This window comes from Triturus cristatus, chromosome 3_2 (genome assembly GCF_964204655.1).
Source record: "Triturus cristatus chromosome 3_2, aTriCri1.1, whole genome shotgun sequence".
Classification (NCBI taxonomy): domain Eukaryota; kingdom Metazoa; phylum Chordata; class Amphibia; order Caudata; family Salamandridae; genus Triturus; species Triturus cristatus.
The window spans coordinates 225,296,906-225,321,356 of record NC_140584.1 but is presented as its reverse complement, the minus strand read 5'-3'; the positions used below and the strand labels follow the sequence as shown (position 1 = coordinate 225,321,356).

Genomic DNA, 24,451 nt, shown 5'->3' with positions numbered 1-24,451 from the left:
CTCCCGAAGAGGTTACAGAATCTCCGGCTAGAATTAATTCCTCGGTTACCTCAATTAATCTAAAACTGCAACAACACCGTATTTTATTTATGTTATATTATACCCCGAAAGTTATTTCTAAATGGGCCGTGTCACGTAACTCTACTAAGTCTTATTGTCCCAAGTGCAATGAATTTGCTGTAGATTTACGTCATAAGTTTGTTATATGCCCCAAGCTCGCTGATTTTTGGCATAAGCTGGCACAGGAGTTGAGTAAATTAATCGGTAAAGCTACAGTGCTTTCAGAGAAATAAATTTTATTAGGATTAATACCTGATACAGGTATTGTTTCAAACTCTTTAGTGTCAATTTTTATTTCATGTGCCCGTTTGACTATTGCCAGGGTATGGATAGAAAAATCCAGTCCTACTATTATTGAATTTTGGTTGCTATTAAGGGGGGTCAATGAGATGGAATTGGCACTGGCAAAAGCAAGGGGATTTAGATCTTTGGCTAAATTTGGAAGGCTTTGGTCTAGCCTCCAATGGGGCTAATATTATTTTGGCTGAAAATTTGTATTATTTGTTATGATATTTGTCTTTGTGTTTAGTGCCTATATCCATCTGTATTTTTTTGTAATTGCTTTTAGTGTCTTTAGTGTAATCGAAAAACCTTTCTCTTTTTCAGATGACAAAATAACATGTATGAATTTTTTCTTTTTTTTTTTTTTATTTTTATTTGTGTTTGTGACCAATAAAGTAAAATATTAAATAAAAAAAAAAAGAAAATCAATAAAACATATTTACAACCCCCCCCCAAAAATACTGCTGTTGTTTTAGTGCACATGCTGTACTCAGCACAGATAGGAAACCTGGAGCAGTGGTTGTCTTCCTCTGTTTCCAGGCCTTGTTTTCTTCACCTTGTGCACTAAATTCCCTGTGAAATATTATATAGTGCTTACTACCCCTGATGAGGTGTTGATGCAATGGCAAAGAAACAGACTGAGGGTTGTGGATGGCTCAAGTGCACACATTTATGATACTGCTGGTAGACTGCACTCGTTTTACTAAAGTTTCTTCAATCAATCAAAAGTTGCCTTCTCATTTAACATATGGTTTCATGTTTAACACTGATCTATTTGTTTAAATTATGATTCCTTGCAGCTACTGTTATTCATGTATACTATCTGCACAACAAGACTTATAGTTAGATGATTAAGATATCTTGTCAACAAAATAATTTCTTGGAACTCACTCTGTTGGACATCTCATTGCTACTGGGTGCATGATAATGGAAAGATGGTAAGTTCTTTCTAAGTTCTGAAAGTAAGCGGGGCGACGTAACACCCCACGCACAGCCGTTATTCATGCATAAAAATACAACGTTTGTTCCAATTTCATCAAAAAAAGTTTTCATTTTCATGTCTTCATTATTTATTTGATAATCATCTTTTTAACCAGTCACTCAATGGACTCCTATGTTTGGCATGTCTTCAGCATTAAGGATTGTGGAAACATAGGAGTCCATTGAGTGACTGGTTAAAAAGATGACTATCAAATAAATAATGAAGAAATGAAAATGGAAACTTTTTTTGATATAATTGGAGCAAACGTTGCATTTTTATGCATGAATGACGGCTGTGCGTCCGATGTGCTTACTTTCAGAGATTACTGTACACACGTGTACTGGGCAGTCCACGAATTCGGGCAAGCCCGCCTACAAAATACAAACCAACAAACTATCAACCTAAGAACGGAAACAACCGGTGTGCACTCTGTCACCTTTCATTTGCAAGTTCTTTCTAATTCCCAAAACATGAGGGGATGGATTTATGAAATGATTCTGCCACCCTTGCATCACACAAGGTGAGTCGCTGCCTTTCATTACTCTGCCCTGGGAAAGTGTTTCATGGGTGAAGTGTGGGTGTTTTCAAGCATCAACCTATGTTTTTTTGCATTTCCAGATTTACTATGAGAAGAAACCCTGGGAATGCATCAAAAAGGTATGCCTTCCCAGGGGAGGTGGAACAAGGAGAAAAACATTCTGCAGCAGACATATTAAAAGGAAAAATCCTCTAAGGAGTGTTTTTATGAAGAGAGGAGTCCCTTCCTGCACAGAAAAAAATCTTGTCTGTAATTCAGGCACTGTTGCACAATGGGGCTAGGGTGCTTGCATTGGCACAAGGCTTCACTGTGCGTGCAAGCATAGGGAGAGATCAAGAATGCACCATATCATAGTAGATATGGTACATTCCTGCCCTCTCCATTTGATTCAGAGCAGCACAACAAATTGTCTTGCTACATTGTGCTGCGTCACACCTCCGTAAATCTGGCCCCAGGAGTCTAAGTAAACGTATAAAACAGCATAGAATTTTTCAAATGCTCACTTTGTTAACCTTTTAACTCTTTTGATAAGTAAACTTTCTGTGATGCTAATGGTAAATACCAGGCTGCCTAAATGGAAATATTGCATTTAGATGCCTAATAAATCTATACCTAATGAAATACAGCTGATGTAAAGTGTGTTTGCCTTCAGGCGATTGGTGAAATAAGATTTAATGAGCTTTTATGGTAATCGCATTTCAAAAGAAATAAAAGTAGAACTTATTTGAGTTTATTTATTTTCTTCTAAACTTATAGAACACTTTCCATTACAAAATAATAATGAAAATCCTCTTGCATCCTTTTCTAGGTCATATATCAGCAAAACTCACTACCTGCGCAGATAGACCTTGCTTCCCAGGAGTACTGTGTGTTGATCGTAAACTTCCCTATGTTGGATATGCTTGCGGCCGGTGCCCCCCAGGCTTCTTTGGAAATGGAAGAACGTGTAGAAAGGTCTCAAGACCAGGTATATTCAAAAGTTCCAAAGCACAGTTAATGTTTCTTGTTTTCAGGTTTATTCTGCACACGCAATATGTCAATCAACAATAAATTCAAGGCAAACTTAAATTGTACGTGTTCATAGCTTTAAAATTGCTAGCAGAAGCAGTTACTTTTCAGCACCTTTGATTTGGAGGGTTTACAATAAAGATCTGATTTTTCAGATTTTTAACTCGTGGCTTTTTGCTTAAAATTGCACAAGCTGGAATAGATAATCATGTTTCAAACATCATTTATCAACATGAAATATGACGGCAGCTTCAAGCATCCAATTTAAATTTTGGGTGAAATATATGGGGCATATTTCCAATAAACTGGCGGAGTGTGGTGTAGCTCTAAAATTGCTAACGCAGCGATACTTCAGTTTAAAAATGCAGGGATGCACAGTATTAACAAGAATGTGGCGCATCTCTGCGTTTCCCCTAGCGCTGGTGCTAAATCTAGCTGCTTAGCGCCAATGCAGGCACCCTTGCAAGGGTGTCTGTGTTGCAGGGAATAATTGTTCTTGTGCAGGAAGGTGTCCCTTCATGCACATAAACAATCCATAATGACGATTTGTAACTTCTATGTGTGCTGCTTTATGTATCACACATAGAAGTTGCAACTAATTATTTAATGATTGTTTATGTGTAGGAAGGGAAACCTTCCTGTACTTAACCCCTTCAGTGCCCGCCCCTTTCCCCGCCCAGTGCCGGCCGTTGCATTAGCGGGCGGGGTCTATGACGAGCTGGACTCGTCATGGGCACAGCGCCACCGCGGCCCATGACGAGTCCAGCTCGTCATGGGCACTGAAGGGGTTAAACAATAACTAGTGGCGATTTGCTCTTTCTATGGGTTCTGCATAACGCGGCATACATAGAAACAACAAAAACAAGGAGAAATTAAACATTTCTCCTTGTTGCACCAGGGTAAGACCAGGTTTTCCCTTTTTTTCTTGATCTTCTTTTTGGCGCTATGCCATATTTACGCCACCGTTGTAAATAGGGAAGAGCCTCATAAGCAATGGGTGTTGCGGCAGAACACACACCACAACACCCGTCATAAATAGGGAACAGCCTCAAAAGCAATGGGTGTTGCAGCAGAACACACACCAAAACACCCATTTCCCTCCCCGTTCACGCTGTGTGAAAGGGGGCCTTGCTTACAAGGCGGGGTTAATACACGTTAAGTGGCTAATGCCGCCTTGTAAATTAGTAAAGGGCTTATCCCCACCAGAACGCCATAAAAGTGTACTCTGATGAGTCAAGCATAGGCTTATGTATAAAAGGTGGTCTTGTACATTTGTTAACTAACTAATTTGAACCACAAAATTCACTAAATATACTTGCGCTTTACCCTACAATAGCTTGGCGTTATAGTTAGCTGGACTTTTCACTCGTACAAAACCATTGAAATTCCCCCGTTATAGTTAGTTCAGCTAAGTATAACTCGCGCGCCTGCAATGCACTGCTGATGACGTCATATATTACGTCACTCATGACATGGTCAGTGACATCACTCATGACATCACTGATGACATCTCAAATGACATCACTAATGACATCACTGATGACATCATCCTTGTGATAGAGTGGCAGACCTCCTCTTCCCCTAATATAACCTTTGATACGCACATTCAAAAATAGAAACTACAATGTTCAAAACTAGGGGTGGGCGGAATTTGCGAAATTAACTTTCGCAAATTATCGCGAAAATGTTTAAAATTATCGCAAACAAGCGGAAATATCGCGAAGATGCGGAATTTTTTTTCCGGCATGTTCGCGAGATTTTCTGCATGGTTGCGGGTCGCCAACTTACCCATGTGGTTGCTTGCAGGCGCGGCCATCTTATTTTGAGTTGTCTCGCGGTGCATGATCGCGAGAAGAAAGACGTGATCGCGCGACGCATGACGTCACTGCGGGCGCGAACTGTCGCGAGACAGCGCAAATGGCTAAAAACAATACAACATCTCATGGAGAACGCGACCGGATCAAGAAAACTTGTCGGCGAACGTAGGGATTCAGGTAAGGCGATCGCGCGCGCGCGAGAATGTATTATTTTACAGCGCGAGCAAGAAACAAATTATCGCCAAGCCGTGGAAACCGGAATTTTTGACATTTTCGCGCTCTCCGTGGAACGCGAAAATGTCAAATTATCGCAATTTCCGTGAACAGAACGAAATTTTCGCCCAGGCCTATTCAAAACAATGGACATACCAATACCAGTTACAACAACATATTCAGAAATTCTAAGATCCACATACACATCCACTCATTCACCAACAGTCCTATACAGTCACTCATACATGTACTCACTCATCATATGTACTCACACACCTATACATCCTGTTACACAACGCCACTCATCCATAGTTACTCACATACATAGTCACTCATGCTAATAAAGAATCAAACATCCATTTACTTGCATATACAGTTATACACACACCACCACACTTACTTCTACAGAAACTTACACATACTTATGCTTTTTAACATTCACTTATAGAAACACATACTTATTCATACAGGAACTCTTTCAATCTCTCACTCTCACATATACTCACTTATATACACCAATAGTCACATATACTAGTTTAAAACATATGTAGTTACTCATAAAGACACTATTGACACAGTCTATCACTCACTAACACACCCATGCACACACTCATCCACCCATACAGTCCTGCACACATGCTGTCTTCAACACATACAAACAGTGAGTCGCTCATTCATGCACCTATGCACTACGTAATACCCCCCACCGAACCATACAGACACTCAGACACTCATACTGATATTCAAAATAACATCTAATAACCTATATAGACACTCATGTAGCTACTCACCAACCCATGCAGCCACTTATACACAAAGTGAGAGACTGATACAGATATTTACACATTCAAACATTACTCACTAAGCCATGTATTCACTAAGATACACTTAATCAGTCAGTTATACAATCAATTTTTCAAAAACAAATCATCTATTTAGACACTTATATACCCATTTATTCTTCCATTGACCTTGAGATATACATATATAAAACATGTAATTTTCAGAAAAACACACATTCACTGGATGATGTCATCAGTGATGTCATTTGAGATGTCATCAGTGATGTCATGAGTGATGTCACTGACCATGTCATGAGTGATGTAATATGTGACGTCATCAGCAGTGCATTGCGGGCGCGCGAGTTATAGTTAGTTGAACTAACTATAACGGGTGAATTTCAATGGTTTTGTACGAGTGAAAAGTCCAGCTAACTATAACGCCCCTGAAACCTATGGTTTTTTCTGTGAATTTCAAAGGTTTTTTAAATGCTAATTTCTAACTATGCCTACAGAGATAGGACATGTGAAGAAAGAAGAAAAAACGCACAGAAAGAAAAAAAAGAAATGCAGAAAGAAGCAACAGAAGTCCTCAAAGACGAAGAAAAGTGCAGGAAGAAGGATAACGTGCAGAAAGAACAAACAGAAGAGCAGAAAGAAGCCTTGTTGCAAAATCATCCTGTACCCTCAACTTTTTCAGACGGATACTGGTGGTAACTGAGTCTGACTAACCAGTCCTAGAGCCAGTGCTATGTTAAAAGACACTCAGAATACAGTGAAAACACCTACATACACTAGGGAACACTATGCGTTGGGGTCCCCCTGTGATCAGCATGACCTCCTCTGTAAGCCCCTAGTATATAATAGGGCAGGGGATTAAAACTACCTCTTAAAACGTGCCACAGGGCGTGTTTGCACACGTCACCTCAGGCCCCGTCCCCTCACTTCCCCACTGTGTAAACACGCCCTGTGACCGTTTTAAGTTGGGAGATTAAATCCCCTTGAATCCTGAGGGTCCCTAGGGTCCAACTAGACCACTAGGTACCTCCAGTAAGCGCCACAGAGCTGCGTTGCAGAGAGATGTAAAAAGGGGCACGGCCTAGACCTCCTCTCTGCAACGCAGCGGAGTGGTGCTTACTGGAAGCACCTGGTGGGACAGTTGGCCCCCAGGGCCCCTCAGGATTGAAGGGGAATTATTTCCCCAACTTAAAACGCGCCTCAGGGCTTGTTTGCACACGTTAACTCAGGCCCCGTCCCCTCCCTTCACCACTGTGTAAACAAGCCCTGTGGCCGTTTTTAGTTGGGAGATTAAGTTCATTTGAATCCTGAGGGTCCCTAGGGTCCAACTAGCCCACTAGGTACCTCCAGTATACGCCACAGAGCTGCGTTGCAGAGAGGTGTAAAACGTGGCACAGCCTGGACCACCTTTCTGCAACGCAGCTCAGTGGTGCTTACTGGAAGCACCTGGTGGGCTAGTTAGCCTCCAGGGGCCCTCAGGATTGAAGGGGAATTATTTCCCCAACTTAAAACGCTCCATAGGGAGTGTTTGCACACGTCACCTCAGGCCCCGTCCCCTTCCTTCCCCACTGTGTAAACATGCCCTGTGGCTGTTTTTTAAGTTGGGAGATTAAGTCCCCTTGAATCCTGAGGATCCCTAGGGGCAAAATAGCCCACTAGGTAAGTCCAGTAAGTGCCATTGCAGGGAGCTGTAAAAAGGTGCACGGCCTGCACCACCTCTCTGCAACGCAGAGCAGTGGCACTTACTGGAAGCACCTGGTGGGCTAGTTGGCCCCCAGGGTCCCTCAGGATTGAAAGGGAATTATTTCCCCAACTTAAAACGTGGCACAGGGCGTGTTTGCACACGTCACCTCAGGCACCGTCCTCTCCCTTCACCACTGTGTAAACACGCCCTGTGGCCGTTTTAAGTTGAGAGATTAAGTCCCCTTGAATCCTAAGGGTCCCTAGGGTCAAACTAGCCCACTAGGTACCTCCAGTAAGCGCCATAGAGCTGCGTTGCATAGAGGTGTAAAAAGGGGCGTGACCTCAGAACACCTGTCTGCAACACAGCTCCCTGGCGCACACTGGAGATACCTGTTGGGCTAGTTGGCCCTCAGGGACCCTCAGTATTGAAGGGGAATTAATTCCCCAACTTACAACTGGCCAGGGGGCGCGTTTGCAGAGTGCTGCAAGGAGGGGGCGTGGCCTCCGGCACGATGCCGGTCTTTTATTTATTTTATTTTTTTAAGAAGGAGGGCTGTGTGGCCCCCTTCTTTTTCTAGTTTACTGGCCCTGGGGACCCCATCCCCCAGGGCCTGCACCCTAATTTTTTGGGTTGAAAAAAATAAATTTGGCCCTCCCAAGGCTTTAATCGGCCCCGGGGACCCCAACCCCCGGGTCATGGCCTTTTTTTTTTGTTTTATTCTTTAGGAGGGGGCTGCATTGCCCCCCTCCTCAGGCCACTCATGGCTCCGGGGACCCCATCCTCCGTGGCCGGCCTTTCTTTTTTAATATTTTAAAAATATATATATTTATAGAAACACCTAGGACATGATGGACAAACCGTATGTACCTATCACCATGACGATTTGCGTGATATTCATTAAAAGGCGACTATGCATAGAATGAATCCACATGGAATGTATTTACACCACTAGTGAAGCTCTGACGTGTCTGACGCCCTACCATGCCTAATCCCGGCGCCCCCGCCGGTGGTTACTCTCCAAGTAGACACCCTTGTCGTTTAAATATACAAACAAGGGTAGCTATTGACGGGCACATTTAATATACACGCACACCAAGCCTTTCAAAGGGGATTCGACAAAATTTCGACCAAACTATGCAAGAAACCCCCCTCACGGTTAATAAAAAACACATCCACCGCCGGATGTGTAATACTTTTTATTTTACTCTCTGGAAAGGAGACGAACCTCACTTGAGAGTCACAGCGTGCTCCTGGCTGAGCCCAATGCTGTGTTACACCCACCAGTGCCCGCCGATTGCCTCACACCTCTGTGTTGTATTCCACCAGCTAGTGCGTATGCTATGACACTCTCTAGCTCATGTGCACTGTAACACCACCCCGTGAATATGTCATGCCACACTTGCCTTTGCATGGGTTATATTGCCCCATCTAACGTGCCTTCCTCGATGTGTATGTTATAACGCACAGCGCTATGCCATACATATTACAATCTGGGATCCATACCTTTGTCACAGTGCATATGGAACGTTACACTCCCCAGCACAAATTTTATATTACAACTTTAGAGACTAGTTATGTTGCACAACACTGCCCATGTGCACTGTAACACCACCCCGTGAATATGTCATGCCACACTTGCCTTCGCATGGGTTATATTGCCCCATCTAACGTGCCTTCCTCGATGTGTATGTTATAACGCACAGCGCTATGCCATACATATTACAATCTGGGATCCATACCTTTGTCACAGTGCATATGGAACGTTACACTCCCCAGCACAAATTTTATATTACAACTTTAGAGACTAGTTATGTTACACAACACTGCCCTATGCATATTACACTCCAAGGTGCATATCGCATAGCACGCGCTAGTGCCTGTGCTATCTCGCGCTCTCCAATGAATCTGTCATTGCGCACAATGTATTGCATATTATATTTCACGCCCCGGTTCATCTTATATCACACATTTTGGTGCATAGTTTATACCATATACTACATCTAGTTTTCATTTTAAATCGTGCTCTCAGGACTATGTTCTATATAACACTGCGTCCACCTACCCTTTTCACGGGCATTACATTTTGCGATGGGGGTGGAGGGTCAGGGGGTGTTTCTGCCAAGTGAGCCCAGAGTCACAGTCACAAACTTCCTCTTCTTCCTGAATAAAAGTGAGATTATGCTGCATACTTGTTCATATTTTAAGTAGTTCACACAGACACACATTTTAAAAACAATAAAGTTCCTAATACTCACCTTCTCTGAACAGTTAGCTTGCTGCCCCATCCACCTCCTCCCTATCCTCTGTGTCTGAATCCATGGACTAGCCTTCTCCCTCCTGCCATGCATGGTCTGATGTGCTGCCACTGCCCTCCATTTAGCATGATGTACCAGTCCACTCCTCCTGCCCTCCATTGCCCAATTCTATGGCCCATCATTGACCTCCTACTTAGCCTCTGTGCTTAGCTTGCTGCCCATATTCTCCTTCCCCCTGCCCTCCGATGTCTTTGTGCATGCCCCTGCTCCATCCTTTTTGCCCACTATGTTCCATGGACCTGCCACTCCTATCTACTCTGAGTGTTCTGTTGAGCTGCCACTCCCCTCCCATCTGCCTAGCATTGTCAGATGACTGTAACCTGTCACTGCCACCTCCACCCTGCCTGTCCACATGCCATGCCCCTATCCCCTTCCTCCTGTCCTCCATGATCCATTTTACTGCCACACCCTTCTGCCCTCCCTGATCTGTTGTGCTGCAACTGCTCCTCCTGCCTGCCCCGCGTGGTCTGTTGTGAGGCCCCTTCCCCTGAACTCTCTTGTCTGTGCCCAGGTCCTGACCCTCCATTCTATCCTCCATGGTCCTTTGTGCATGCCCCTGCGCCCTCCTTCTTACCCATCATAGCCATTGTGCTGCCACTAACCCTCCTGCTTGCCATGCATGGTCTTCAGTGCTGCCATGCCCCCTCCCACTTACCCTGTGGGGTCAGCTAGCTGCCCCTGACCCCCTCCCACCTTCCCTCCATGGTCTGTGTGTATGCCACCATAGTCTCATTGTTGCTCTCCATGGTGTGTCTTGTTTCTAGTGCCCATCCTGTCTGACCTCCATGGTCATCTTGCTGCTCCTGCCCTGTCACCTTGCCCCCAGCCCTCTGTTTCCATGTGCAGACCCCCTATTCCCTCCCTCCTGTCTTGTCTGTTCCATTGTAATGCCCCTGATCCGTCCCTCCTGCCCTTTATGGTCTGTTATGCTGCAGCTTTCTCTCCTGTCTGTCCATTATGGTCAGCTAGCTACCAATGCCTCTTTCCCATCTGTTCTCTGTTGTCCATGTGCATGGTCCTGTCCCCTCCCTATTGCTTTCTATGGATTGTTGTGCTGCACTCCCGTCCCGCATGCGCTGTGTGGTGTATTGTGCTGCTGCAAACCCTGATGCCTGCCCTGTAGGGTCAGTTTGGTGCACCTCTCCATGTCCCTACCCTAATTCCTCCTGCCTACCATGATTCAATGTACCATACTTGCGAACATTTTGAACTTGGTAAGAGGGAGATTTTGAAAAAAACTGGGGTATTGATTTTCCCCTTTGAGTTACATTGAAAAAGAGGAGATTGTAGAAAGGAGACAGATCAAATAAAGCCCATTTGAGCTTAAAAACATTGGACGTTCCCTGGCTGAAACGGGTCTGTTGGCATGTATGGTTGTACTACCATTGCCTCTTCCTTCTGCCCACAATGGTCTTTTATATTGCCACAGCCTCTCTTGCCAGTCCTGTATTGGTAGTTTGTTGCCCCTGCCCCCCTTTCCACTTCCCTCCATAGTCTGTTGTGCTGCCACTGCCCTTCCTGCCAGCCCAGTGTGGTCAAATTGTTGCCTCTGCACTCTCCTACCTGCCTTCAATTTTCCGTGCCCCTGGCCTCTGCCTCTCAACAGTATCCCAATGAACAACTAGATTGCGAAAAATTCTATATTTATTACAAAAGTGTGGAACGCCTGACGTCATCTTGATGTAATCAAAACTGTAATACCTAGAGTATTTCCTTTAGAAATTACATATATGAGAGGGTCTTGTTTGCATCACAATTATGGTTAGTGCTCTAAAAAACTAAAATGAGGACATATTTTCTGAGTTTTCAAATAGCGACAAAGAACTTTTAAATTATTTGTAATCTTTATGTTTTTTTATCCAGTTGACCACTTGATTAAATGTTGCACCTTGGCGAGAGGATGTGGTGTTACTTCCAGAGCTGCAGACTTTGCAACTGGGGAACCAGGTTGGAGTTTCTGCTTCAGCTCAACATTCTGTGATTGTGGTCAAATCACTTAATCTCCCCATGTCTACAACCAAAATGAATTTGATCTTGTGTGATGTAACCAATGCTCATGTAAAGCATTCCAATACCTGACATGTCTGCACCATATAAAACTGCAAATACACAAAAAATAAGTGTTTTTCACCCTTCTGTCATTGGGCTACATGTGGGCTACATCTGGGTGATATTTGTGCTACATTTGGGCTCTTTTGTCTCTGGTGGCCATTTTGGGAGACTTATTTGTTATGATGTTTCCTAATTTCCTCATTTACTACAGTCTCCTCAGTAGGAAATACTTTCAGTTTTTTACTTTGATTCCATCAAGAAGGCATTCAGATGTGTCACAAATTTGCCATAAATTCAGAATTTTAGCACTCTAGTTGCTTATTAGATCACTGTAGTAAAGCTACTGCTCACCAGGGAAGTCTGCTGCTGGTATTGAAAGTGCATGTTTCAGTCTGCATGTCAGAATTTTTTAATGAAATAGAAGAGGATTTGAGAAGTCACTCAAAATGTGCCCTAATTTTTCTTTCTGCAGCACTAATCATACTTTCTATGGCAAAATGAACCCCCTCATTTTGTTCCTTTTTAAATTAAATGTTTTAAGAATTACCACTTTATTCCAACCAAGATGGCTTCAGGTGTACCATACGTTTGTCATAAGTAGGACTGTTAGCGCTCTAGTTGTTCTTTAGAACACTCTGGGAAGCTGCAGTAGAACACAAAGGAATCAACTGACAGTCTCTGCCCTTGTTGGATGTACATGTTTTACTGAGAATGTCAGACTTCATTCTCACATGACTGAGAAAGATAATGTGAATTTACAGAAAATATGCTCTCAGTTAGCTTATAGATCACCTTCCAAACCTCTGTGGGAAAAGCATGAGAAAATAGTTTTCTCTCAAACATGATTCATAATATCACAGCAGAAGGCTTTTTCACATGGTAAAATCACCTTAGAACACACCACAATTGCTAAAATGAGTATGGAACCATCAACAAATGATTTATAATGTAACTAAAGTCTTAAAACCTTCTATTAACTGCAATGCTTTTTAATGAGGTGCTATCATGTATATTGGTCCCAAGATGGCTGCCAACACTTCTTGGATGAAGTGCTGACAGCCAATCAGATCTCACGATGAGATGTGTGGTTAGGCTCCGCCCAGATATATATGTGATTTTACTTTTGATTTTCTCAGGAACTACTGAACGGATTTACACCATTTAAGCAAAAGGCACATGCCTGACCTGAGGACTACCTCTTTGCCAAATTTCAAGTAATTCTGTTCAGCCGTTCGGGCTGTACCTTCGACTAAAGGTCCTATGGGAAAATGCATGGGGAAAACGTGTTATGGGACCCCCCTTTTTTCTCAGCCCCTGCTTGACGAATCACCCCGAGACTTTCAGGTAGGAGCTGAACAGAGCGCCTCATTAGTTTTGAGAATTTCACGAAGATAAGTCAAACGGCGCCAAAGTTATTCAAAATAGAATTTTCAGATTTCCTATAGGAACTCCTAACTATAACTATCTACTGGCGACCGCCAGTTGATAATATGAGTATATAATTTATAAAAACTCAAACATTTATATATATATATTATATATATATATATATATATATATATATATATATATATATATATATATATATATATATATATATATATATATATATATATATTCACTTAAAAAACCATAGGTTTCACACATTTTATAGTTAGCTGGACATTTCACTCGTGAAAAACCATTGAAATTCCCCCGTTATAGTTAGTGCAGGCAACTATAACTCACGCGACCGCAATCCTCTGCTGATGATGTCAGATATTACATCACTGTATTTAGACACTTATTTACCCATGTCTTCTTCCATTAATTTTTAGCTATACATATATTACAAATATTTTTTTTTCAGAAAGACACATATGTCATCAGTGATGTAATATCTGACGTCATCAGCAGAGGATTGCGGTCGCGTGAGTTATTGTTGCCTGCACTAACTATAACGGGGGAATTTCAATGGTTTTTCACGAGTGAAATGTCCAGCTAACTATAACATGTGTGAAACCTATGGTTTTTTAAGTGAATTTGCAAGGTTTTTTAAATGCTAATTCCTAACTATAACGTGTGTGAAACCTATGGTTTTTTCAGTGAATTTGTACGGTTTTTTAAATGATAAGTTATGTATTTTTTTTTTAAGGTTTTTCACCGTGCGCCTACCGTACGCGCATGGTGCGCTTCACGCACCGTGCATGTGCTGTGGGACCGCAGTGCGCTTCGCGCACCGTGCGCCCACGTTACGCAGTTCGCGGAATTCTTCAGTTTCTACCGTACGCGCACACTGCGCATACTCCGCGATTTTTCGCAAAAAAATTAAAGGAAATTTTGGCCCTTGGGGGTTCTTCTGGGACCCCCTGACAAAGGCTAGGGGGTCAGGAACTGTCCACCCTGCCCCCTTTTCACGTTCTCCACCTTTGTTTTTCAACCCCTCAGACTGCGAGAGACAAAATGGCGGCCGACACTTCCTGGTTTCGACCGATTTGAATGTTTACTAAGATCTAACAACCAATCAGAAAAGCGTCGTGATGTCTTTCTTAAAAGATATTCTCTCCCGCAATATAATATTAGAACCCCCTTAAGAAATGCTCTCCTTTTTTTGGGAATGAAAATTGGAGTCGACATTGCACTACAATGGGCGCGTCTGGGATTTCATTCCTTGACAGATTTCTTAAGGGAGGGGACATGGCTGTTACCTCGAGAGATGCAACTTATTATTCCAGGGAATTTTATGTTACTCGGCTCGTATGTTTCAATTTTTAAAACGTTGGTACAAGTGGAGCCAGTAAGCATTGGTTCCTCCAATCAGTTATGGGACGACCTGTTTACGACTTGTAGGACGAGGAAGCCAGGGGTATGGAAACGTTTTTTAGCACAATATACTGAGGACGATCTTAGCCAAAAAGCAATTAAAAAATGGCAAGAACAGGAGAATCACGTACTTACTATTAATACTTGGAAAACTATAAATAAACTGAATTTTAGTGTTCTTCGAGGATCTAATTGGAGAAGAATGCTATTCTTCAGTAAATGGCTCCTGTATCGTACTCCTGCTGCCATTGCTAAAATGTTCGCTAATACTTCCGCCACCTGTTTTAGATGCCAGCAATATACTCCCGCAAACTGGTCCCACACTATAGCTTACTGTGTTAAAATTACGCCTTTTTGGAATGAGATATTCGAATATTTGCAAAAGTATTGTGGGATTCTGATTACTTATAATGGTAAATTAATATTGTATGGATACGATTCTGATCTTGGCTTAACAGAACAGATGGTCAAACTATTATTCATTGCAATGGCAGTTGCAAGGTCATTGGTGCTGCAGAACTGGAAGTCAACTCAAGTTCCTCTTTTTAATGCCTGGCTCCAAAAAATTAGGAATGTTAGAAAGACTGAAATGCGATATGCACAGCGAATAGGTGGGATTATGAAGTTCAATAGAATTTGGAGTCTTTACTTTGAGTAATGGTCAAATTCTGCATTTCGTAAATTATTTTCTTCATGTTGCTCTGTATTTTTATTTTTCTGCTCGCCAATTTACGTAAATTATTTTCTTTATGCCATTTTTATCTTTATTCTCTGTTTCCAACCTATGTTATTGTTAAATTGTAACTCTGACACAAGAATTTCAATAAATAAAAAAAAAAAAAAAGAAGAATCGCGCTCGCGCACGGCAGCGTGCGCGTACGGTAAGTTTTACCGTACGCGCACGGTGCACGCTTATAGATATATATATGATTTTAAATGCTATTTTCTCAGGAAATACTGAACAGATTTACACCAGACCTGCAAAAGGCACATCCCTGACCTGAGGACTACCTCTCTGCCAAATTTCAAGTAATTCTGATCAGCCGTTCGGGCTGTAGCTTGGACTAAAGGTCCTATGGAAAAATGCATGGGAAAAACGTGTTTTGGGACCCCCCCTTTTTCTCAGCCCCCGCTTGTCGAATCCCCCCGAGACTTTCAGAGAAGGAGCGGAGCGCCCCACCTATTTTGAAAATTTTGCGAGGATTCGTCAATCGGCGCCAAAGTTATTCCAAATAGAATGTTGCGGATTTCCTATGGAAACACGATCCTAACTATAACTATCTACCGGCGACCGCCAGTAGATAATATATATATATATATATATATATTTATTTTCTGTTATGAACAAGGCTCCTCCTGGGAGATCCGCCCGCTGTCCGTTGGCGCATTGAAGCTGGTAGAGCCACAGCCGGCATAAATATCTGAGTCAATTTCCAAAATTAAAGCGCGCTCTCAGTTGCAGTTTGTAACAGACGTTTTATTACCAATGTAATGCGTTTCAAGAGTATACACCCCCTTGATCACACATTGGACATTAGTGACTCGGTGCTATACATAGATGCCGGTACTCAGCATAGAAAGAGGACTAACGTATAACACTCTCTCGCATCCTCCAATATAGTGGTGGCCATATTTGAATATGTTGTGCAATGTTACTTTCACATTACACATATTTAGTTTGGCAGTAAAACGTTTCCAATGTCACAATAAATTAGCTCAGTCCATTACATTGCCGTTTTCAATAAAAACCAAAATAAAAGAAAGAAAATACATTTCATATAACATGTTAATATTATCACCTCGATTGCGCTAATTTTCTTTACTGAGGAATCATACGGGACAAATATGGTTAAAATACCGGATAATTTGTTCAAATCATACTCCCCAGGTTGTCTGTGAGAAACTTCCTGTCAGCATACCTTGAAGTTCAACAGATAGCCTAATCTTATCCAAGCAAAATATCCACCCAGATAATACTCCGTGGTAAGGAGTGCATACTGAGATATGTGCACTCGCCAAGTGGCCCTATTACTATACGTACTAGAAAATAGCACACCATTGCAAGAGATGCATACTTGTATGTGCATTCGCCCAGTGGCTCTGTATAATACAAATGTTGCCAGAGTACCTCATGAAGTAAAACACTATAGTGAAAATTAGTGATAATAAGTGAAATTTTACAAAAATAGTGATGGTGAAGAAAAGGGTAGGTGGCCCGTGACATGCCCGTGGAAATACAATGGGCCCCTTCCATCCCTCCGGAAAAAGAGAAGATACAAAAATCCAGTTAAAATAGAGCATATGTATACCCTATTTGAGATTAAAACCACAGGTTAATACAGTTACATAACATTTCAAGCATCATGGATGTCATAGCAGACAGTTAGAAAACATAGTATATCTGATTATTCTTCTATCAAATGTGTTGCCAACTCCTCATCTTGATTATGTCCCTGAGGTTGCCTGGTTTCTAGATCAAGAATCTATTTTGATTCTTTCTTTCTAAGGGTAAGTTCTCTGTTTCCTCCCCTTTGGCCCACATGTACCTGTTCTATAGCAAAATACCTAAGTACACTGCTTTTTGAAAGGTGAAACTCAGCAAAATGTTGTGCTATCGGACATTGAGGGTATTTGTTAGTGATAGCTCAAAGATGTTCGAGTACTCTCTTTTTAGCCATTAAGGTTGTGCTACCCACATATCTCTTGTTGCAAGGACACTCCAAGATGTATATGACATATGTAGTGCTGCATGTAAGAAATTGGGTTATTCTTCTGTTACATTTGTTGCAGGGTATGCTAAATTCGTGTACCATCCTACTATTCTTCCATGCCTTACAATGGCCACATGGATAAAACCCTTTAAGGTTGTGGTGGCTGTGGTCAATGTGATCGGTTACGTCACCCTGTACTAGGATGTCCCTAAGACGTCTACTCTTCCAGTATGTGATTCTTGGTCTATCACTGATACAAGGGCCTATGATTGAATCACTCTTAAGGATGTTTCAATTATCGTTCAAGATCTTCTGCATTTTTTGGGATTCCCTGTTGTGGGTAAGAATCACTCTGGTATTTGATGTTTCCATAGTATTCTCTCTTCTTTTCAGTTCCAGTGTTTTTTCTCTTGACATTTCTTTCATTTTAGACACTACTCTGTTTAAGACCCACTCTGGGTACCCTCGTTCCCTGAATCTTGTTATCATGGCTTTTTCTTCCTCCTGGTACCCACTGTCGTCACTGCAATTTCTGTTTGCTCTCAGCAGCTCCCCATACGGAACACTCCATTTAAGTTTGTGCAGGTGCCTGCTAAGAGCGTGAAGAAGGCTGTTGCCTGCTGTGTCTTTTCTGAAAAGCTTTGTCTGTAAGGTTTTTGCAGTAGCTTTCACCTTAACGTCAAGGAATTCTATTTCTTCCTTGTTTAAATTGTATGTTAGGACAATGTTGTAGTTATTTACATTGAGGAGATTAACAAACTCATGGGCTTCCTGTTCACTCCCATTCCAAATTATAAAAAGGTTGTCAATGTAACGTAACCATCTGACCACCCTTTCGAAGTGGGCTGTAAACTTCACATCTTTTTATATTTCTTCCTCCCACAATCTCAGGAACAGATTAACGAAACTGGGCGCAAAGCTTGTCCCCATAGATGTCCCAGTGATTTGTTTATACAAGTCCCTGTTAAACATAAATATGTTATTCTGGAGGCACATATTCATCATATCAGTTAGCATGTTTGTGTGTTCTAGATACATTATGTGTTTTTCACCTAAGTAGTGAGTGCAAGCTTTGATCCCTTGTTTGTGTTCAATGACAGTATATAATGAACATACGTCTAACATTAAGAACATATAGTTTTCTTCCCATACAACATTCTCAATTTTGCATAGGAAGTTTTTAGTATCTCTAACGTGGGACGGAAGTCGTGACACATAGTCCTGTAGAAAGTGGTCCTCATATTTTGATATGTTGTCATACACACTCCCTATAGATGATACGATTGGCCTTCCCAGGGGTGCTAGTGGGTTTTTGTGTATTTTTGGAAGAAAGTATATTATTGGGAGTTTGGGGTAATCCTTCTTAAGAAAGAGGTACTCTTCCCATGAAATTATTCCCTGTTGTTGCCACTCTGATAGTTTCCCCCAAGTGGTCACAATACTGTCATTGTAGGTTTTTGTATTGCATTTACAATAAAACTTTTCATTCTTCAATTGTCTATTTGCTTCTCTGAGGTACATTTCTCTGTCCCATAACACAACGTTACCCCCTTTGTCTGCTGGATGAATTATAATTTTTTTATCGTTTGCTAGGGATGAGATTATAGTTTTTTGTTTCATGGTGAGGTTAAATGCTTTGCACTTCTCTTTGCCTTGTTGGTGTTTACAGCCTAACAATGATTTTGTGACCACTTCCTGGAACGTATCAAAATTATCGTGTGGGAGGATGGGATAAAGCGCTGATTTAGGTTTAAAAGGAGTACTGGCCGCTTTATCTGTAATAACATCCCATATGTTCGTAGTGTCATTTATTTCCTCATTGTTAATGCTTACAGTATTCCGAACAAGATCTTGCATTGTTCGCAGAGTATTCACATCTCCTACTGTCAGATTAGGTTGGCCAGTTGTGTCACTGACTATGTTGTTTTGTCTCTTAGTGCTGTTTTTTAGTGTATGCCACTTAGTCAGTTTATGTTTTCTAACAAATTTAAACATATCGATGTGAGTGTTAGAATAGTTAAACAGTTCCGTGTGGCAAAATGAGAGGCCCAGGCATAGAGTATTTTTCTCCAAATATGAGAGCTGGCAGTTGGAAAGATTAACAATAGTCTTATTTACCATGATATTTTCATTCATTGTTGTTGTCTTTTACTGTAGCCACCAAGTCTGGTTCCCATCGGCTCTGTTTCGTTTTCTTTTCTTTGCTCTTTGTTTATGTCTTACTTTTCTTTGGGAGGTACACAGTAAGTGCAGTAACAGGGCCGCTTGGCGAGTGCACATATCTCAGTATGCACTCCTTACCACAGAGTATTATCCGGGTGGATATTTTGCTTGGATAAGATTAAGGCTATCTGTTGAACTTCAAGGTATGCCGACAGGAAGTTTCTCAAAGACAACCTGGGAAATTTGATTTGAACAAATGATCCGGTATTTTAACCATATTTGTCCCGTATGATTTCCTCAGTAAAGAAAATTAACGCAATCACGGTTATAATATTAACATGTTATATGAAATGTATTTTCTTTCCATTATTTTGATTTTTATTGAAAACGTCAATGTAATGGACTAAGGGCCCTATGTATGAAAGTTTGGTTTTGCGATTCTCAAATAGCGTTTTTTTGCGAATCGCTATTTGAGAATCACAAAACGCTATGTATGTAGGATTTACAAATAATTTTGCGAATCCTACATATTCCTTAATTGCGAATTGCGAAATGCAAATTGCGATTCGCAATTAAGGAATACCTCCCCATTCATTCCTAGAGGTCCATAGGAATGAATGGGAAGACATTCTCAATTTGCAATTCTCAATGAGAGAATCGCTAATTGAGAATGCAATTTCAAGGGTGTCAAAAGGACACCCTGTTGCATCCCTGAAATGTGCATGTGTGAACATGTGGCACACATACATGCCCTAAGGGCATGTATGTGCGCCACATAGCCCTTTGAAAAATGCAAAAAAGTGCATTTTCAGAGAAATCGCAAATTACCACCAACTTGACGTTGGTGGTAATTTGTGATTCCTTAAGGCCAAATTGCACTTTTTCTGTGCTTCTAACATTGCATTTAAGGAATAGCAATTTGCGATTCCTTAAATGCAATCGCAAAATAAGGAATCGCAAATTTTGCGATTCCTTATTTTGCGAGGCAATTTTTCTTTAATACATATACTCTAGAAACGCGTTACATTGGTAATAAAACGTCTGTTACAAACTGCAACTGAGAGCGCACTTTAATTTTGGAAATCGACACTGGTTTATATATATATATATATATATATATATATATATATATATATGTCAATTACTCGCTTCACCCACGCCATCGAACTCACAGCGGGTGCCTCCGGACGGGGGGTGAGTCCGTCAGTGTTACACAACAACTACGCCACGGATCTTCGGAGCACTCTCGGGAGTTCAAGTAAGATTAATTTCATGTAAATGCATTTCGGCATCGGCCTTCATCAGTACAAATAAATCAATGTTTCAAACACAGCAAGGGGTTTCTTTTAAAAGCAACAGAGTCCTCCCTTATTGGTGCGGCTCATGTCCACTCTGATTGGTGGCATTTTCTTTTCAGGGGTGTGTCTCTCAGGGGACCGGTGGCCTCAGTGTCCCACAATGCAACAGATGTATAATTCATTGTGTCCCAATCGGTGTTTTTTCACCGCGCCACATCTGTTCCCTTCCATCTCATCGCCGCTAAAGTTGCTCCATAATTTCAATCACTTGCCGTGTTAAATTTCCCTCGCCTGCTGCTTATGGACTTCACGGGAACAACGCAGGTAACATTCATATGGTAATGTACCTTGGATTTGAATAATACACATCCTTTCGGTTTGGCGCTGTTCCTGCTGGCAGTGGTTCAGACGGCGAACATAAATCAATTACTCGCTTCACCCACGCCATCGAACTCACAGCGGGTGCCTCCGGAAGGGGGGTGAGTCCGTCAGTGTTACACAACAACTACGCCACGGATCTTCAGAGCACTCTCGGGAGTTCAATTAGGATTTATTTCATGTAAATGCATTTCGGCATCGGCCTTCATCAGTACAAATAAATCAATGTTTCAAACACAGCAAGGGGTTTCTTTTAAAAGCAACAGTGTCCTCCCTTATTGGTGCGGCTCATGTCCACTCTGATTGGTGGCATTTTCTTTTCCAGGGTGTGTCTCTCAGGGAACCGGTGGCCTCAGTGTCCCACAATGCAACAGATGTATAATTAATTGTGTCCCAATCGGTGTTTTTTCACCGCGCCACATCTGTTCCCTTCCATCTCATCGCTGCTAAAGTTGCTCCATAATTTCAATCACTTGCCGTGTTAAATTTCCCTCGCCTGCTGTATATGGACTTCACGGGAACAACGCAGGTAACATTCATATGGTAATGTATCTTGGATTTGAATAATCCACGTCCTTTCGGTTTGGCGCTGTTCCTGCTGGCAGTGGTTCAGACGACGAACATAAATCAATTACTCGCTTCACCCACGCCATTGAACTCACAGTGGGTGCCTCCGGACGGGGGGTGAGTCCGTCAGTGTTACACAGCAACTACGCCATGGATCTTCGGAGCACTCTCGGGAGTTCAAGTAAGATTTATTTCATGTAAATGCATTTCGGCATCGGCCTTCATCAGTACAAATAAATCAATGTTTCAAACACAGCAAGGGGTTTCTTTTAAAAGCAACAGTGTCCTCCCTTATTGGTGCGGCTCATGTCCACTCTGATTGGTGGCATTTTCTTTTCAGGGGTGTGTCTCTCAGGGGACCGGTGGCCTCAGTGTCCCACAATGCAACAGATGTATAATTCATTGTGTCCCAATCGGTGTTTTTTCACCGCGCCACATCTGTTCCCTTCCATCTCATCGCCGCTAAAGTTGCTCCATAATTTCAATCACTTGCCGTGTTAAATTTCCCTCGCCTGCTGCTTATGGACTTCACGGGAACAACGCAGGTAACATTCATATGGTAATGTACCTTGGATTTGAATAATCCACATCCTTTCGGTTTGGCGCTGTTCCTGCTGGCAGTGGTTCAGACGGCGAACATAAATCAATTACTCGCTTCACCCACGCCATCGAACTCACAGCGGGTGCCTCCGGAAGGGGGGTGAGTCCGTCAGTGTTACACAACAACTACGCCACGGATCTTCAGAGCACTCTCGGGAGTTCAATTAGGATTTATTTCATGTAAATGCATTTCGGCATCGGCCTTCATCAGTACAAATAAATCAATGTTTCAAACACAGCAAGGGGTTTCTTTTAAAAGCAACAGTGTCCTCCCTTATTGGTGCGGCTCATGTCCACTCTGATTGGTGGCATTTTCTTTTCCGGGGTGTGTCTCTCAGGGAACCGGTGGCCTCAGTGTCCCACAATGCAACAGATGTATAATTAATTGTGTCCCAATCGGTGTTTTTTCACCGCGCCACATCTGTTCCCTTCCATCTCATCGCTGCTAAAGTTGCTCCATAATTCAATCACTTGCCGTGTTAAATTTCCCTCGCCTGCTGTATATGGACTTCACGGGAACAACGCAGGTAACATTCATATGGTAATGTACCTTGGATTTGAATAATCCACGTCCTTTCGGTTTGGCGCTGTTCCTGCTGGCAGTGGTTCAGACGACGAACATAAATCAATTACTCGCTTCACCCACGCCATTGAACTCACAGTGGGTGCCTCCGGACGGGGGGTGAGTCCGTCAGTGTTACACAGCAACTACGCCACGGATCTTCGGAGCACTCTCGGGAGTTCAAGTAAGATTTTATTTCATGTAAATGCATTTCGGCATCGGCCTTCATCAGTACAAATAAATCAATGTTTCAAACACAGCAAGGGGTTTCTTTTAAAAGCAACAGTGTCCTCCCTTATTGGTGCGGCTCATGTCCACTCTGATTGGTGGCATTTTCTTTTCAGGGGTGTGTCTCTCAGGGAACCGGTGGCCTCAGTGTCCCACAATGCAACAGATGTATAAATCATTGTGTCCCAATCGGTGTTTTTTCACCGCGCCACATCTGTTCCCTTCCATCTCATCGCCGCTAAAGTTGCTCCATAATTTCAATCACTTGCTGTGTTAAATTTCCCTCGCCTGCTGCTTATGGACTTCACGGGAACAACGCAGGTAACATTCATATGGTAATGTACCTTGGATTTGAATAATCCACGTCCTTTCGGTTTGGCGCTGTTCCTGCTGGCAGTGGTTCAGACGGCGAACATAAATCAATTACTCGCTTCACCCACGCCATCGAACTCACAGCGGGTGCCTCCTGACGGGGGGTGAGTCCGTCAGTGTTACACACCAACTAAGCCACGGATCTTCGGAGCACTCTCGGGAGTTCAAGTAAGATTTATTTCATGTAAATGCATTTTGGCATCGGCCTTCATCAGTACAAATAAATCAATGTTTCAAACACAGCAAGGGGTTTCTTTTAAAAGCAACAGTGTCCTCCCTTATTGGTGCGGCTCATGTCCACTCTGATTGGTGGCATTTTCTTTTCAGGTGTGTGTCTCTCAGGGAACCGGTGGCCTCAGTGTCCCACAATGCAACAGATGTATAATTCATTGTGTCCAAATCGGTGTTTTTTCACCGCGCCACATCTGTTCCCTTCCATCGCATCGCCGCTAAAGTTGCTCCATAATTTCAATCACTTGCCGTGTTAAATTTCCATCGCCTGCTGCTTATGGACTCCAGTTGGGTAAAATACGAGAAAGAAGAGTTCTTTCGAATATATATATATATGTATACACATGTTTTCTTTTATATAAATACATTTGCTGCTCCGCGCTGCAGTTTCTTCGTCCAGCGGCTACGATGGCACAAATGGCGATGTAAGGGACAGCCCAGTTGGTGATATACCAAAGTAGGTTTGTTTTGATTTTCAGGGAATGAAAGTTTAAAGTTTAAAGAAAAATTGTCACGGGCAATGACTTCACACTGGTGGTCTGTGCGCCTAGTGAAAACCATAATGCACCCATTTTAGATACCAGATTAGCCACCTAAGAATGTATTTATTTTACACAAGTTACAACAACAGTACCTCACTACAGTTAGGGTATCTATCTACCAGTATCTTCTATCAGAAGTATCACTTCCAGAGGTTTGCTGGTTGACAATATTTTTAAAACTATGTATTCAAGCCTACCAAAGGATATGAGTGAGACACAATGAAGGGGTGGAAGGAAAAGAATGACATA

General features: G+C 42.2%; 1 protein-coding gene across 1 annotated transcript in view; it reads left to right on the top strand.

Moving 5' to 3' along the window:
* Nucleotides 1–24,451, top strand: part of LOC146857060 (von Willebrand factor D and EGF domain-containing protein-like) — a 1,714,722-nt gene that overhangs the window by 1,398,144 nt on the left and 292,127 nt on the right. Inside the window, 1 exon segment of the mRNA XM_085647013.1 lies at nucleotides 2,671–2,829. Within this exon segment, the coding sequence (XP_085503139.1) occupies nucleotides 2,671–2,829 (159 nt within the window).